At 35.2% G+C, this 15181-nt stretch overlaps 1 protein-coding gene across 5 annotated transcripts in view; it reads right to left on the bottom strand.

The window, feature by feature from the left end:
* Positions 1-15181, bottom strand: part of AP3B1 (adaptor related protein complex 3 subunit beta 1) — a 267105-nt gene that overhangs the window by 145932 nt on the left and 105992 nt on the right. For all 5 annotated transcript variants that reach the window (XR_015248393.1, XM_086698262.1, XM_086698234.1 and 2 more), the window contains exon 8: positions 2017-2172. Coding sequence is in view for 4 of the 5 variants with exons in the window: in XM_086698262.1 (XP_086554388.1) it covers positions 2017-2172 (156 nt within the window). In the remaining variant the exon portion in view is untranslated. The remainder of the gene's footprint in view (positions 1-2016; positions 2173-15181) is intronic.

Here is a 15181-nt window from a genome sequence, read left to right as displayed (position 1 = left end):
TTCATGATACAAGTATATCCTATAAGCACTTTTCTATTCCTAACTACTGATACCACTATCACCTTATTTAGACCGTTAGAGCAGCCTCCCAACACTGTTTCCAGTGCCCCATGCCTGCAATTCAAACTACACAGCACTGACCAAGTAAGTTTCCTGAAAAAAAAATTCTCAAAGTCTCTCCTTTAACTGAGAACAGGGCTAAAATAAAGAAATCTGTTCGCAATCCTTCAAGCCAGGCTTTACATGTGTTTGGCAGCATCAAATATGCAGGACACCAAAACATACTGGGACAAAAAGGGAAATATGTCCATTTGGTACACAATCAAGTAAGCAGGGAATCAAAACATATTGGGACAAGAAATATAAGCTACTTCTATTTGTTTCACCATTCAAGAACATTTTTGATCAGTAAGTATTTGGATTATAAAATCAATTCCCAAGGCAAAGTTAAACAGTGAGTCAATTATGAAGAATGGTTTTGGGTGGTAAGTTACAGCTACTTAAATACAAGCTGGCCAAGCTGGGCTCAGTGAAACAGAATCATATTTTACAAAATAATATTTTTTATTACTGTGTATGGTTATTTAATAGTGATATAGAAATTATTTTTTTCAACGTTTATTTATTTTTGGGACAGAGAGAGACAGAGCATGAACGGGGGAGGGGCAGAGAGAGAGGGAGACACAGAATCGGAAACAGGCTCCAGGCTCTGAGCCATCAGCCCAGAGCCCGACGCGGGGCTCGAACTCACGGACCGCGAGATCATGACCTGGCTGAAGTCGGACGCTTAACCGACTGCGCCACCCAGGCGCCCCTAGAAATTAAATTGAGGTATAAGAGAAAAACTTCTGCTGATTACTAGGATATATATACAAAACTCTAAGCTCTAAATTCACAAGCATCAGAAAACTTAAAGTAATTCAAGTACAGTTCCACATTTTCTAAGTTTTTACTAGTTAAACAGAGTAATTAATTAAGAACATTTTTAATTAAAAAATATTAAGAAAATGTTTTACTTGACTCCATCTAACGTTTAGATATAACTTCCAGTTAACAGGTAAAACAGAGGTACAGAAGAAAAAATTAAATAGCACTATAAAAGAAGCAAAGAGAAAACCCAGAAGAGTATTCTGCAAGACTTGAGAGGTTTAAGAACAATAACAACCAGGTGCAAGAGATACTGGTTTAGATTATCTATTTATAAAAGATAATTTAAGATAAATTGGCATTAAATGAGATGAAATTTTACTGAAATAGAGAGGACTGACTAGGGAAAAAAAGATTAAAAAGTACTATATGCAGTATGATTTTTATCTTAGTTTAAAAAATACATATGTGTATATATACGCACATGTGAATATACATATATTTATGCAGAAAAAGGATCTGGAAGAAAATGCATCAAGATATTATACAGTGATTTCTGAATGATTGGAATATGATATTTTAAGTTTTTTTAAATTTCTGCGAGTCCCTACTTCCTAATTTTTTATTGTGTACATGTATTGTTTTGAAATATAAAGTATATTTAAAATAAGAAGACGTAAAACAAAATAAAACAAGCTCAGGACTCAAACGAAGATGATTTTTAATTGTTAGTCAACCCTACCAACTAAAATTTATTATGGATGTGGTGTTATGCTAGGAGCTTTTTTCTATGTTAGCCTCTTAAAAATTCTTACAAGGTTCATATAAATACTATGGACTGATACCAGATTAAGTGCTCTCAACTACAACCAAGTAACAGAAATATGCAGTCTTCCAATCCACTGAGAAACATCTTAGGAAAAGCCAATTAACAAAACCACAAAAAAGTAAATGAAGTCCAGTAGGTATATAACTACCAAGCCAAGTAATCTAATAAAAGCCTGATTTTTGATGTATAAACAAATAAACAAACAAATGATCCAGTAGCACACTAAAAAATAAAGACTTGTTTACTGAACTTACATACTTTTAACCACTGTTTAAAAAAAAAACAAAAAAAACCCATGATTTTTGTAAGGTTTAACATACCGCTGCATTCCTACTCTGAAGTAAAGGCTTTGTATTCCGAATTAAAAGTCTATGGTCTGGATCCATAGTATATGACTTCTTCCTTTTGTCAGTCTTTTCCTTCTGGTCATCATCAGAGTCATAGAAATTCTTTTCATCGTCTTCTAAACCGTCTTCCTATAAGAAACAAATAAAAGAAAACTTTCTTTTTACCATCTACTCTAGTATTTTACTGAAGAATATTACTGTTAAAGAGATTTGAAAATACTATGCTACCTGTATAAAAGAAAGGCCTTGCTTTTTATAACAATGTAACTGTCTTTTAGTGCTATAGATAATACTTCTTTCATATTACATAATAATACTTCTTTTATATTACATAGTAAACCTCTGAAAATATTAAATCCTCACAGATATATCTATAGGTGACCAAAGGCAAAACTTGAACATGAGACTCTAACAAAGCTTATAAGATGAGACTACCTAAAACCTGAAAACTATCTCCATGCATTATCAGTCAGTGTATAACTGGATCAAAGGGTCAGAATAAAGAGAAGTGTTTCAACTGCAGCACACATAAAAGAAATCGCAATAAAACTTGACAGGTTAAAAACGAGTGATTAAGTAGCAAGTCTCTGTGTTGTCAGGAAAAACTCTGTTTGATACCTATATATATCCAGAGGTTGATTCTATATTTTTGACTTGTACTTTTAATTTGAATGCATTAGTATCTCTGCCAATAAAATCTGCCTAGAGGCATTTAGTCTTAAAAACAAACAAACAAACAAAAAGCATACAAAGACAATAATATCCACCTCGATCTAATCCAACGATTGTTTACAGGTAATTTCTATTATCACACTTTCTACTGTTGAAAAGATGGGAGCAGATGTACTTTTTCCTATTCCTCTCACTATGTACAACTAGAAACTGGAGATGTTACATATGAAACAAACTTAAGCAGGGAAAGGAAGAGAGAAGAAAGACTAGATATGGACCCCATGACCCAAAGAATGAAACAACAGTAAGTTCCTTGGATTTTCATTTTTAGTCATATATCAAAGAAGCTGAGTGCTAGAGAAGCTGATAACCCAAAAACGCCAAGCACAGATGAAACAAACCCTCCAAAAGCCTACTGTCTGTAGCCAAAGGACCAAAAAAAGAAAATCTAGCACGACAAAATTTTTCAGAAAATAACTGCTCTCGTACAGCTACTGATAGAGGGAAAAAAAAAACTAAGGCCTCATTCCCACCCCTACTGGCAAAGGGTGAGGTGGGAACTTCCCCAGCTGTAATGAGATGCCTCAATCAACCCACTGGGGTGATGTCAGAAAAGGCCTCCACAGCCCAAGACTTTAATCTCCACCAGGAGACAACAAGGCATCCCCAAGGTGTCAATAAAGACAAAGCAGGTTACTTGCATATCTAAGTCCTCCCATCAAGAACAAAGTGACCTCAACCCTCCCTATTGAGCTAGTGTTAAGAAAATACTGAGGACACTCAAGACTTATAGCACCACCACCCAGTGGTAACAAGGACACTACCCAGGAAACATGGGGAACAACGAGGCATTTCTATCCCTCCCCGCCTGAGAGCAATCAGGAGAGAATTAGTAAGCAGCCAGAAATCCCCCATTTACCCACAGTAACAGCGAGTGCAACCTCCCCGAGGTATCAATGGAGGCTGAGTGGGGAACCCGGACTGCTACCATGATTAGCAGTAAGAAGGCGGCACGCACTCCACCTTTCCTTAATGAAATAGTATCAAACAAACCCAGCTAAAACAGAAGATCTGAATAAGATCCAGAATCTCATGATATTCAAAATGTCCAGGTTTCAATAAAAATTATTCATCATTCCAAGAACCAGGAAGATCTCAAACTGGATGAAAAAAGATAACCAGTAGAAGCCAACACTAAAATGATAGGAATATTAGAATGATCTGATTAAAATTCTAAAGCAGCCATCATAAAAATGCTTTAATGAGCAACGAGGAACACTCCTGAAACAAATGAAAAAACAGAAAGTCTTAGCAAAGAGTTAAAATCTGAAGAAACAGAATATATAAAGATCTCACGGTTGGTGAAATCAAGCCCCATGTCGGGCTTTGTGCTGACAGCGTGGAGCCTGCTTGGGATTCTCTCTCTCTCCCTCTCTAAAAATAAATAAGTAAACTTTAAAAAAGAAAAACACAAGAATCAAAATTAAACAATGACTACAATCAAAAGCAGTATTAAGGGAAAAAAGGAACTATCAGTGAACTCAAACATAATGAAATAGAAATGGCCCAATCTGAACAACAGCGAAAAAACAGACTGAGGACAAAGAAAAAAACAAAAACAAAACTTAAAAACAGAACTTTGGGGACCTAGGGAACTATAGCAAAATAACATCTCTTGTCATCTGAATCTTGGAAACAGAAGAAAAAGCGTGGGGCTGAAAAAGTACTCTGAGAAACAATGGCTGTCTGCTTTGGATTCTGTGTCTCCCTCTCTCCACCCCTCCTCTGCACACTGTCTCTGTCTCTCTCAAAGATAAATAAACTTAAAAAACAAAGAAAGAAAGAAAGAAAGAAAGAAAGAAAGAAAGAAAGAAAGAAAGAAAGAAAGAGAGAGAGAAAGAAAGAGAGAGAGAGAGAGAGAGAAAGAAAGAAAGAAAGAAAGAAAGAAAGAAAGAAAGAAAGAAAGAAAGAAAGAAAGGCTGAAAAAGTACTCTAAGAAATAATGGCTGGAAAATTCCTACATTTGGCAAAAGTAGTAAAACGACAGATTGAATAAGGTCAGTAAAGCTTAAGTAAGGCAGATATAAATCCATAACAAGACATATTAAGTCAAACTTCTGAAAACTAAAGACAAAGAGAAAAAATCTGGAAAGCAGTAATATAGAAATGACACTGGAGAGGATGAGGTAATGAATCAGAGTGATTAGCGATAAGGATGAAAATGTCAGATAGGTTTAATAACTACTCAGAGGCTGAAATCAACAGGATGCACTGAGTGAATGTGAAGGAAGAAATAGAAACACTTAATGAGGATGCCCCAAATTCCTAGCTGGGATAACCGAGCAGATCATGATGCTACCAGGTAAGCTAACCTTGTCCAGGAGGGAAACAGTCTCTCTCTTTTTCAAGGCTGCTTGCTATATAAACATCCTTAAAATATAGTCCAAAATAAAACCTACCAATGCTTTTTACTCAGATGAGCTGTAAAAATGAGGAAAACCCATGAAGGACCATCTCCTAGAAATTTCTTTTGTTCATGACTAACCTGCTTCTATTCTTCCAAGTGAATGTTCTTTCTGTAAATTCACAAATTCCCCGCGGCAAAAGAAAATGTATAATTTTTGTGATCTCTAATCATTTTTACTTTAACATGGCAGAACAGTTTTTAAAAATTATATAGTTAAGTAAAGAGTTCCTAAACTTGACACCAAAAGCACAGTCAATAACAGAGAACATTTGGATCTCATCAAAATTAAAAACTCTTGCTCCATGAAAAACCCTCTAAAGAAGAATAAAAAAATTCTAGACCGGCAGAAAATATCTGCAACCACATATATGACAAAGGACTAGTATCCAGAATATAAAGACAACTCCCAAAACTCAACAGTAAGACAAAAACAAAAACAAAAACCCACAATGAATTCAATTTAAAAAGGGGCAAAAGGTATTGTTATGGACTGAACTGTACTTCTCACCCTCCAAATTCACATGTCAAAGACCTCATTCTGGAAGTGACTATACATTAAACTAGGGCCTTTAAAGGAGTAATTAAGTGTAACTGAGACCATTTGGGTGAGACCCTAATCCAATAGGACTGGTATCTTTATAAGAAGACACCAATGGTGGCACAGAGAAAAAACAAATGTGAGTACATAGTAACAGGACAGCCATCTGCAAGCCAAAGAGAGATGCCTCAGTAGAAACCAAATTTGCCAACACCTTGATCTTTAACTTCCAGCCTCCTAGAAGAACTATGAGAATGTGAGAAATAAATGGATTCATCAAGTCACCCAGTCTGGTATTTTGTTATGTCAGATCTAGCAAACTAATACAGACATCAACAAAGAACTCTTTGGAAACAAAAGGAGTTTTTTTTAAATACCCACCTTCAAAAGTAAACTAGAAATTGTAACATTATCTGTACTTCCCTAATGATAAGCACTGCTGAGCATCTTTTCATGTGTCTGTTAACCATCTGGATGTTTTCTTTGGAAAAGTGTCTATTCGTGTCTTCTGCCCATTACTTAACTGAGTTTGCAGGTATGTCGTTTGCAAATATCTTCTCCCATTCCATAGACTGCCTTTTAGTTTTCTTGACTGTTTACTTCACTATTTGAATGCACAATTCAAAATAAACTACTTCAAGTTGACCCTTGAACAACATGGGGTTTAATGACCCACACACAGTTGAAAATCTGAGTATAATTTTTGACTCCCAAAACACGTCACTACCGATAGCCTACTGTTAATTGAAGCCTTATTGATAACATAAACAATCAATTAACATATACTTTGTATATGTATTACATACTGTATTATTACAATAAAGTTAACTATATAAAAGAAAATGTTAAGAAAATCATAAGAAAAAATACACATACAGGACTGAACTACAGTTACTGAAAAATACCTATGTATAATTGACCTGCATGGTTCAACCTGTGTTGTTTGAGAGTCAATTTTACTTCTCTCCCAGTCCTTTAAAAGAGAGGAAAATAAAAAAAAAGAGAGGACTGTAATTGAAATAAGTACTCTTTTTTTTAATTTGCATTTATTTTATGCAGAATTTACTCCTGGCACCTAAGTTTTTGTTTCTTCAGTTTCTTCTGGGGTGTCTTTTTCTTCTGCACAACCTCCTCTTCTGGTGTAGAAACAATCTGATCTTTTATAGTAAATATCATGTCAATGTGGAAGGGACAGCTCATGTATGGGTTAATCTGACCATGAGCCCGGTAAGTTCTATGTTGCATCTTGGGGACTTTGTTCACCTGGATGTGTTCAATGACCAATCTATACCTAAACCCTTAAGCTCAGCAATACTCTCTGCATTTTTAAGCATGTGCAGTAAAAATTATAGCACTCTTTTTAAGCCAGCGACCCTGTGTCCAGCCCCACTATTTTTGGCCTGGGCACACCTACCAACTCCATCATCGTAGTGATGGAATGGCACACATTGCTTCTGTGAAGTGATATTTTTCAGATACTTGGTGGCTTTTTGGATATGCATACCCTTGATGACCTGGGTAGTTTCATGTGTGTTCTTAAAGTGAACACGAAGACTTGAATCTCTTGATCTGCATGACTTTGTAGGGTTTTCTGGGTAAAGTGAATAATTTTCAGTAATCACCTCAGGCCACTTATAGAAAGAGGTGATATACTCTTAAATCAAGGCCAGACTTGAATGACTATTCCTTTATGGAGCTCCAAGCCAAACCAGTTCTGTTAAGTGCATTAGTAAACTAATATAATGATACCCAAATAATCATGTCCTCTAAGCATAAGCACTCACCTACCATCTTTAGTCAACTTTAATCAAACGTTCAAGCTCTACTTGAAATTGATATATGATGAAAATGCTGTATTAACACCCTCTACTACCAAAATCCTCATGCACATAAAAAGCTGCTTTCACTAAGTATTTACTCATTTCATGTCTCCTTCATTATTAATTAACACAGTTTATTAAAGTTCAATTATATTATTTTAATAAAAGACATATTTGCATCGCTTAATTGATAAATGAAGGGCTGATGTTTTTATGAGGTTAATGAACAAGACAGCGCTTCCACACAGAATGGGAACCAATCTCTAATAATTTATATCTGCATCTGTGCTGCTGCTGGCTATATTTTCACCGGTTTTCAATCCATCAGAAGAGACATTAGCCCAAAAAGAATGGAAGCTAGGTGCATACAACCAAAATGGGTATATACTACATCATACCACTTCTCTAACAGTGCTGGCTCTATGACCATGCCAAATCACTTGACCTCTCCTTGTCTTCATTTACTTGTCTATAAAAGGGAATAAAAGAAGTATCTGTCATAAAAGTGTTTATAAAGATTGATTCGTTTAGTGGAGATTATACAAGGCACACAATGCCCTGTGCATATGAAACACTCCAATAGTAGCTATTACCACTGCTTTGGTTAACAAATTTTCTTTCTGGTGGCACTTGGGTGGCTCAGTTGATCAAGCAACTGACTTCAGCTCAGGTCATGATCTCGCGGTTCATGAGTTCAAGCCCCAGACTGGGCTCACTGTTGTCAGCCTAGAGACCCCTTTGCATCCTCTGTGCCCCTGCTCTCTCTGCCCCTCCCCCCACCTCAAAAAACATTTTTTAAATTAAAAAAATAAAATAAAAAGAAATTTTCTTTCTAGAAACCACATAAAAAAAAAACATTAGGGGCGCCTGGGTGGCTCAGTCAGTTAAGCGTCCGACTTCGGCTCAGGTCACGATCTCGCGGTCCGTGAGTTGGAGCCCTGCGTCGGGCTCTGGGCTGATGGCTTGGAGCCTGGAGCCTGCTTCCGATTCTGTGTCTCCCTCTCTCTCTGCTCCTCCCCCATTCATGCTCTGTCTCTCTCGGTCTCAAAAATAAATAAACGTTAAAAAAAATTAAAAAAAAAAAACAACCATTATCCTCAAATCAAATATCCCAACTTGCCAAATATAAAGAAAACTTTATCTCCAAAATTTCCCTCAGAAAAGAAATTGTCTTGTATTTGAGAATTTACAAATATAACATAAAGCTCTTGTGCAATGCTTCATTTTGACCATGATGTACTATTTGGAGAATTCATTACAGTGAAATAACTTTAATCAATGCTAGATATAGATACTTAAAAGAAGTCCCAAATTCTGGTGACAAAAATTTCATCATAAATAAAGTCTTTAAAGATCACTTTTTAAGTTTATTTAAGAGTGAGTGCACATGAGCAGGAGTGGGGCAGAGAAAGACCAAGGGAGAGAGAGAATCCCAAGCAGGCTGCCAGCACACAGCCCAAAGGGTTTAATCTCACGAACCATTAGATCATGACCTGAGCTGAAACCAATTGCAGGATGCTTAACTGACTGAGCCACCTAGGTGCCCCTAAAGATCACTTTTTTAAAACAGGTAATACAGGATTATAGAGTTCTGCTTCTAATAATGGCTGAATAGGCAATATGAAACAAACCCTTCTCGTAAGAACTAGAAAAGCTAGGGTGAAAACATGAAACATATCTGAAGGTACTAACAAGCTAAAAGAACAGGGATGAATTATGTAGGCAAGACCCAGAAGTAGTAAATATAGAAATCCAAATGAGAATTGCAATTGCTTTCCCCTAAAACCATATAAACACATGCTATTACCTAATAGGAGGCTGAGAGGCCTAGAATCTGAGTAGAGTTTTCAGGAGACTCACAAAAATACAGAAACAAAAACTGGACGTCAAGATCCCCCCAAAAGCAAAGTCCTAATAACTCTCCCAACTCTTTAGTTTAAAAGCCTGAGAGTCTTAAAAATTAATTAATTAATTAAAATAAGCTAAATAAATAAATAAACAAATAAAAGCCTGAGAGTCTTTTAGAGAATAAAGATGCTAAAATTAATGCCCAGTTTTTAATTATCACAATCCATAACTGAAATGATAAAGTAAATCAGATTGTTGATACCCTTACCCAGTAATATTCTACAAGCAAACCAAAATTCATCATCTAAAGCTTCAAATTAGTTCAACAATTTTCATAAAGTAAAGAAGGAAAAGGAGGAAGGAAGAAAAGACAATGTCCTTCAGGGTAAAGATTCTGTTTCCATTTCAAAAGGCAAACATGATATTAAGTAAAAAGTGGGGGGGGGGGGTGCGCCTGGGTGGCACAGTCGGTTAAGTGGCTGACTTCGGCTCAGGTCATGATTTCACGGTCCGTGAGTTCAAGCCCCAAGTCGGGCTCTGTGCTGACAGCTCAGAGCTTGGAGCCTGTTTCAGATTCTGTGTCTCTCTCTCTCTGACCCTCCCCCATTCATGCTCTGTCTCTCTCTGTCTCAAAAATAAACGCTAAAAAAAAAAAAAAAAAGTGGGGAAAGAGGGGCTTCTGAAATACATTTGTAATTTCTATTTCTTAATTTCTTTCTTTATTCCCTGATAAAGCCATTTGCTTCTGCCACATGTACATCACATATTTCTACTTCAATAAAAACTTTTAAGGGGCAGCTGGGTGGCTCAGTAGGTTAAATGTTTGACTTAGGCTCAGGTCATGATCTCACAGTTTGTGAGTTCAATCTAGGTAGGACTCTGGGCTGACAGCTCAGAGCCTGAAGCCTGCTTCGGATTCTATATCCCCCTCTTTCTCTGTCCCTCCCCCACTCGCACTGGGTCTGTCTCCTAAGTAAACATTAAAAAAAATACAAACTTTTAAAAATATGCATATAAGAAAAGACACAATGATGTGAATATAAATCAAGAAAAAATATAAAAACAGAGGAGCACCTGGGTGACTCAGATGGTTGAGCATCTGACTCTTGGTTTTGGCTCAGGTCATGATCTCATGGTTCCTGAATTTGAGCCCCGTGTCGGGCTCTGTGCTGACAGCACGGAGCCTGCTTGGAATTCTCTGTCTGTCTCTCTTTCTGCCCCTTCCCTGCTCACACTTGCATTCCCTCTCTCTTCCTCTCTCTCAAAATAAATAAAAAATGTTAAAAATTAAATTAAATAAATAAATAAATAAATAAATAAATAAACAGAGAAGAGAGAAAATGGAGATAATAGACAAAAATGTAACATGGTTATAAAATAACTATGGATAATAAGTTCAAGAAATTGAGTGAATAAGATCGAGAGTCTGAAAAGGAATTCAACACAGTTATCTTTCATAGAAAAATGAAATTCACTTTTTAATATCATTATGACATAAGGTGTTACAACTTCAGCAACTACTTGTAGAGTTAATACAGCAATCTTTTGAAATCTGACTAACTTTACATTTGCCATAATTTCAACAGATCAGAAAGAGGAAAATTTGTGCTTAGAGATAACAGCCCAGATAATAAACTTTAAATATTTCCATGCGTATTTGAAAGCAGTACTTAGAAATATTTTATTTTTTAGTATCTATTTTCAATGAAAAAAATCTTTTCAAAAAAAATAGAAGAGTGGCACTGTTTTGGTTTTTGGGGGGTATAGCTGAAACACAACATCACACTAGTTTCAGGTATGCAATATAGTGATTTGACTATGCTACCCTCGCCACAATTCCAGCTACCATTTGTTACCAATATATCATGATTACAATATCACCAACTATATTCCCTATGCTTTGCCTTTTATTTCCAGGACTTATTCATTCCATAACTGGAAACCTCTATCTCAAGGTCCTCCTAACCCATTTGGTCCATTTTGCCTATCTTCCTTCCTCTCTCCTCCCCTCTGGCAACCATCGATTTGTTCTCTGTATTTATAGGCCAGATTCTACTTTTTCTTTGTTTGTTCATCTGTTTTTTTTTTAGATTCAAATATGAATGCAATCATATAGTATTTGTCTTTCTCAATCTAATTTCACCTATCATAATAACCTATGGTCCATCCATGTTGTCACAAATGAAATGATTTCATCCTTTAAGAGAGTATAGTATTTCTTTTTTTTTTTTTTAATTTTTTTAACGTTTATTTACTACTGAGAGAGAGAGAGAGAGAGAGAGAGAGAGAGAGAGAGACAGAGAGAGAGACAGACAGAGCGTGAGCAGGAGAGGGGTAGAGAGAGGAGGAGACACAGAAGCCGAAGCAGGCTCCAGGCTCTGAGCTGTCAGCACAGAGCCTGACCCGGGGCTTGAACTCACAAACTGCGAGATCATGACCTGAGCCGAAGTCGGTCACCCAACCGACTGAGCCACCCAGGCGCCCTGAGAGTATAGTATTTCTATGTGTGTGTGTATGTACACACACATCCTTGCCCATTCATCTATCAATGAACCCTCAGGTTGCTTCCATGTCTTGGCTATTGTAAATAAAGCTATAACAAACACAGGAGTGCATATAACTTTATGAATTAGTGTTTTCATTCTCCTTGGGCAAATGCCCAGTAATGGAATTATTTGATCATATGGTATTTCTATTTTTTAATTTTTTAGTCAAATTGTTTAATTTTTGTAACTTATTCTTTACCTTCTAATATATTTCTTATCTAAAAACTGACATGAAGCAGTTTATGTAATACATCTACGAATACATTTATGTAATGCATCTGTGAATTTAGAACTAAGTAGAAAGGCCTCTCCTACATAACTGAGGGGGCTATTATGAAGCCTTTAAAAATTATCCTCAAGTCCTTATTCAGAGTATATTATATATATAATGTTAACCATCTTAATAATCTGGTTTTCTGATATACAGATAATTAAAGGTAAAACTTAGAAAGAAAAAAGAAAATATTGTATCTTTCATTCTCTGTCAAGGAACAGGACAACAGAAATGTATTTTTTCAAGTGTTTACATCAATATGATTTAAAAAAAGAGGATTTATTATATATATTATTTCTATTGAGCCTGGAGAAATGCATTACCACAATGGGGTTTCTAATGGATGGTAATTAGATCATTTTATATTGTGGTTTATGTCGGCAATTTTTCAAACCACATGGTCATTGAGTAATTTCACTTTTACTTGAAAAAGTTGCTGAAATGACTTATAAAAAATAGAAACATTTCAAAGAAATCTGACTTATATATAAAAAAAAAATCAATGAACCTTTAAAAACCTGTTCTTTTGCACATTGGGAAAATGGATGGTTCCAAAGTTGAAGAAAGTAAAAAATAATTTAAACAAACAAACTCCCTGAGGCCAAAGCTGAAAAATTTGGGCAACAAAATAAATAATAATAGTATTAGCTTATCACCCACAGAATAAAATAAGTATCTCTATGTCCATAGTTATATAAATAAATAACTAAAAAATACATGAGAAAGAAAAATCAGGTGTTTTTACAGAAGAACAAATAATGCCTTTGCTAATATCAGGTGAATGTGTACTGGAGACTTGAATTGTTATTTCCATAAGAGCACCAAGGTGATGAGCATCTCAAACAACTGACAAAGAATTAAGGATACTTTCCTAAGAAAAACTATTAGGTGACTCAAAAAAAAAAAAAAGCCCTAGTTATCAAGAAGCAAATACATAAAATGTATGTGATAAAATTCATAAAATGAGTATTATAAAGCTGTATCTATAAATGAATTCTACATTTTCCTGAGTTTACAATATGTGTGTGTGTGTGTGTGTATAAAATAAAACTATGTATCACAATAGACTTTCTCTATCTTCCAAAAAAAGTATACATTCAACCTGAACCCTCGCTCAAAAAAAAAAAAAAAAAAACTTTAACTCTCTTTTAGGAGAGTTAGAAGTGGAAAGGGGGATAAAATTAAAACAAGAGTATGATGACTAGATGATGCATACAGGGGTATCCAATGGACTGTTGGCTACCTTTGTGATTCTTAAATTTTTTCATAATTAAAAATTTAAAGTGAGTTTGACTGCATGATCTACTATAAAGCTATAATCAAGTAATATAAAAGTAAAAAGTAATTAAGGCAATCCATTTCTAGTGAAATAGACAGATAAACGTGACTCAACAGAGAACATAAAAATAGACCCACATGCATGTGGGGTCAACTGATATTTGACAAAGGAGAAAAGTCAATACTATGGGGAAAAAGGTAGTCTATTCAACAAATGTTGCTGGAACAACTGAACATTTACATGAAAAAAAAAAAAAAAATGAAGCTAGAACCAAACCTAATACTCCAAAAGCTCATTCAAATAGGTTTACAGGCAATTAGAAACAAAAAACTGTAAAATTCTGAAAGATAACATGCAAACTCTAGATGAACCTGGATACAGTGATGACTTTGAGATAAAACACTAAAAGAAGTAATTCATGAAGGTGGATTTATTTAAAATCAGAAATATATGCTTTGCAAAAGACAATGTCAAGAAAAAGGGAAGACAAATCACAGATCTGGAGAAATACTGGAAAAGACACGTCTGATAAAGGGTTGTTATCCAAAACAGGAAAGGCTTTTTTTATTACTGATTTGTACTTAACATACAATACCATATTTTCAGGTGTATGACATAGTGATTCAATATTTTTACCCTTTACAAAATGATCACCTCATACTACACAAACTTATTACAGTAGAATTGACTACAAACTCTATGCTTATATTACCTCCCCATGACTTATTTTATAATTAGAAGTCTCTACCTCCTAATACCCTTCACCAATTCTATCCATCCCTGAAACTTGCCTCTCTCTGGCAACCACCAGTTTGTTCTATCTATAAGCCTGTTTGTTTTGTTTTGTTTGTTTTGGTTTTTACACTGTATATGTAAATGAAATCATACAGTATTTATCTTTCTCTGTCTGACTTATTTGAACTCAGCATAATACTCCCTAGGTACATTCATGTTATCACAAATGGCAAGGTTTCATTTTTTTATTAAGGCTAATTATTTCACTCGTGTGTGTGTGTGTGTGTAAGAGAGAAAGAGAGAGAGAGAGAGAGAGAGAGAGAGAGAGATCTTTATCCATTCATCCGCTGATCAACACTTTTAGATTGATTCACTTTTAGATTACTTAACTGGCTATTGTAAACAATACTACAATGAACTTAGGGGTGCAGATATAACTTTGAATTAGTGTTTTCATTTTCTTTGGATAAATTTCTCAGAAGAGAAATTTGCTGGAACATATGTTGATTCTACTTTTAATATTTTGAGGAACCTCTACACTGTTTTCCACAGTGGCTGTACCAATTTACATTCCCATTAATAGTACATTAGAGTTTCTTCTTCTGCACTTCCTCACCAACATGTGTTATTTCTTTCTTTTAGATAATGGCCATTCTGACAGGTGTGAATTGGTATCTCATTGTGGTTTTGTTTATATTTCCCTGAGGATCAGTGACAGTGAGTATCTTTTCATGTGCCTGTTAGCCATATGTATCACTCTGGAAAACTCTATCCAGGTCCTCTGTCAATTTTTTAATTGCATTTTGTTTTACTACTGTTGACATGAATTGAGTTCTTCATGTATTTTGGATATCAATACTTTATCAAATATATCATTTGCAAGTATCTTCTCTCATTCAGTTATGTTGCCTTTTCTTTTTGTTGATGGTTTCTTTTACTGTATAAAAGCTTGTTAGTTT

Source organism: Puma concolor, chromosome A1, assembly GCF_028749965.1.
Source record: "Puma concolor isolate L17-30 chromosome A1, mPumCon1.1.hap2, whole genome shotgun sequence".
NCBI lineage: Eukaryota > Metazoa > Chordata > Mammalia > Carnivora > Felidae > Puma > Puma concolor.
Note: the sequence above shows the minus strand (reverse complement) of the source record. Positions and strands in the feature narration are given on the sequence as shown.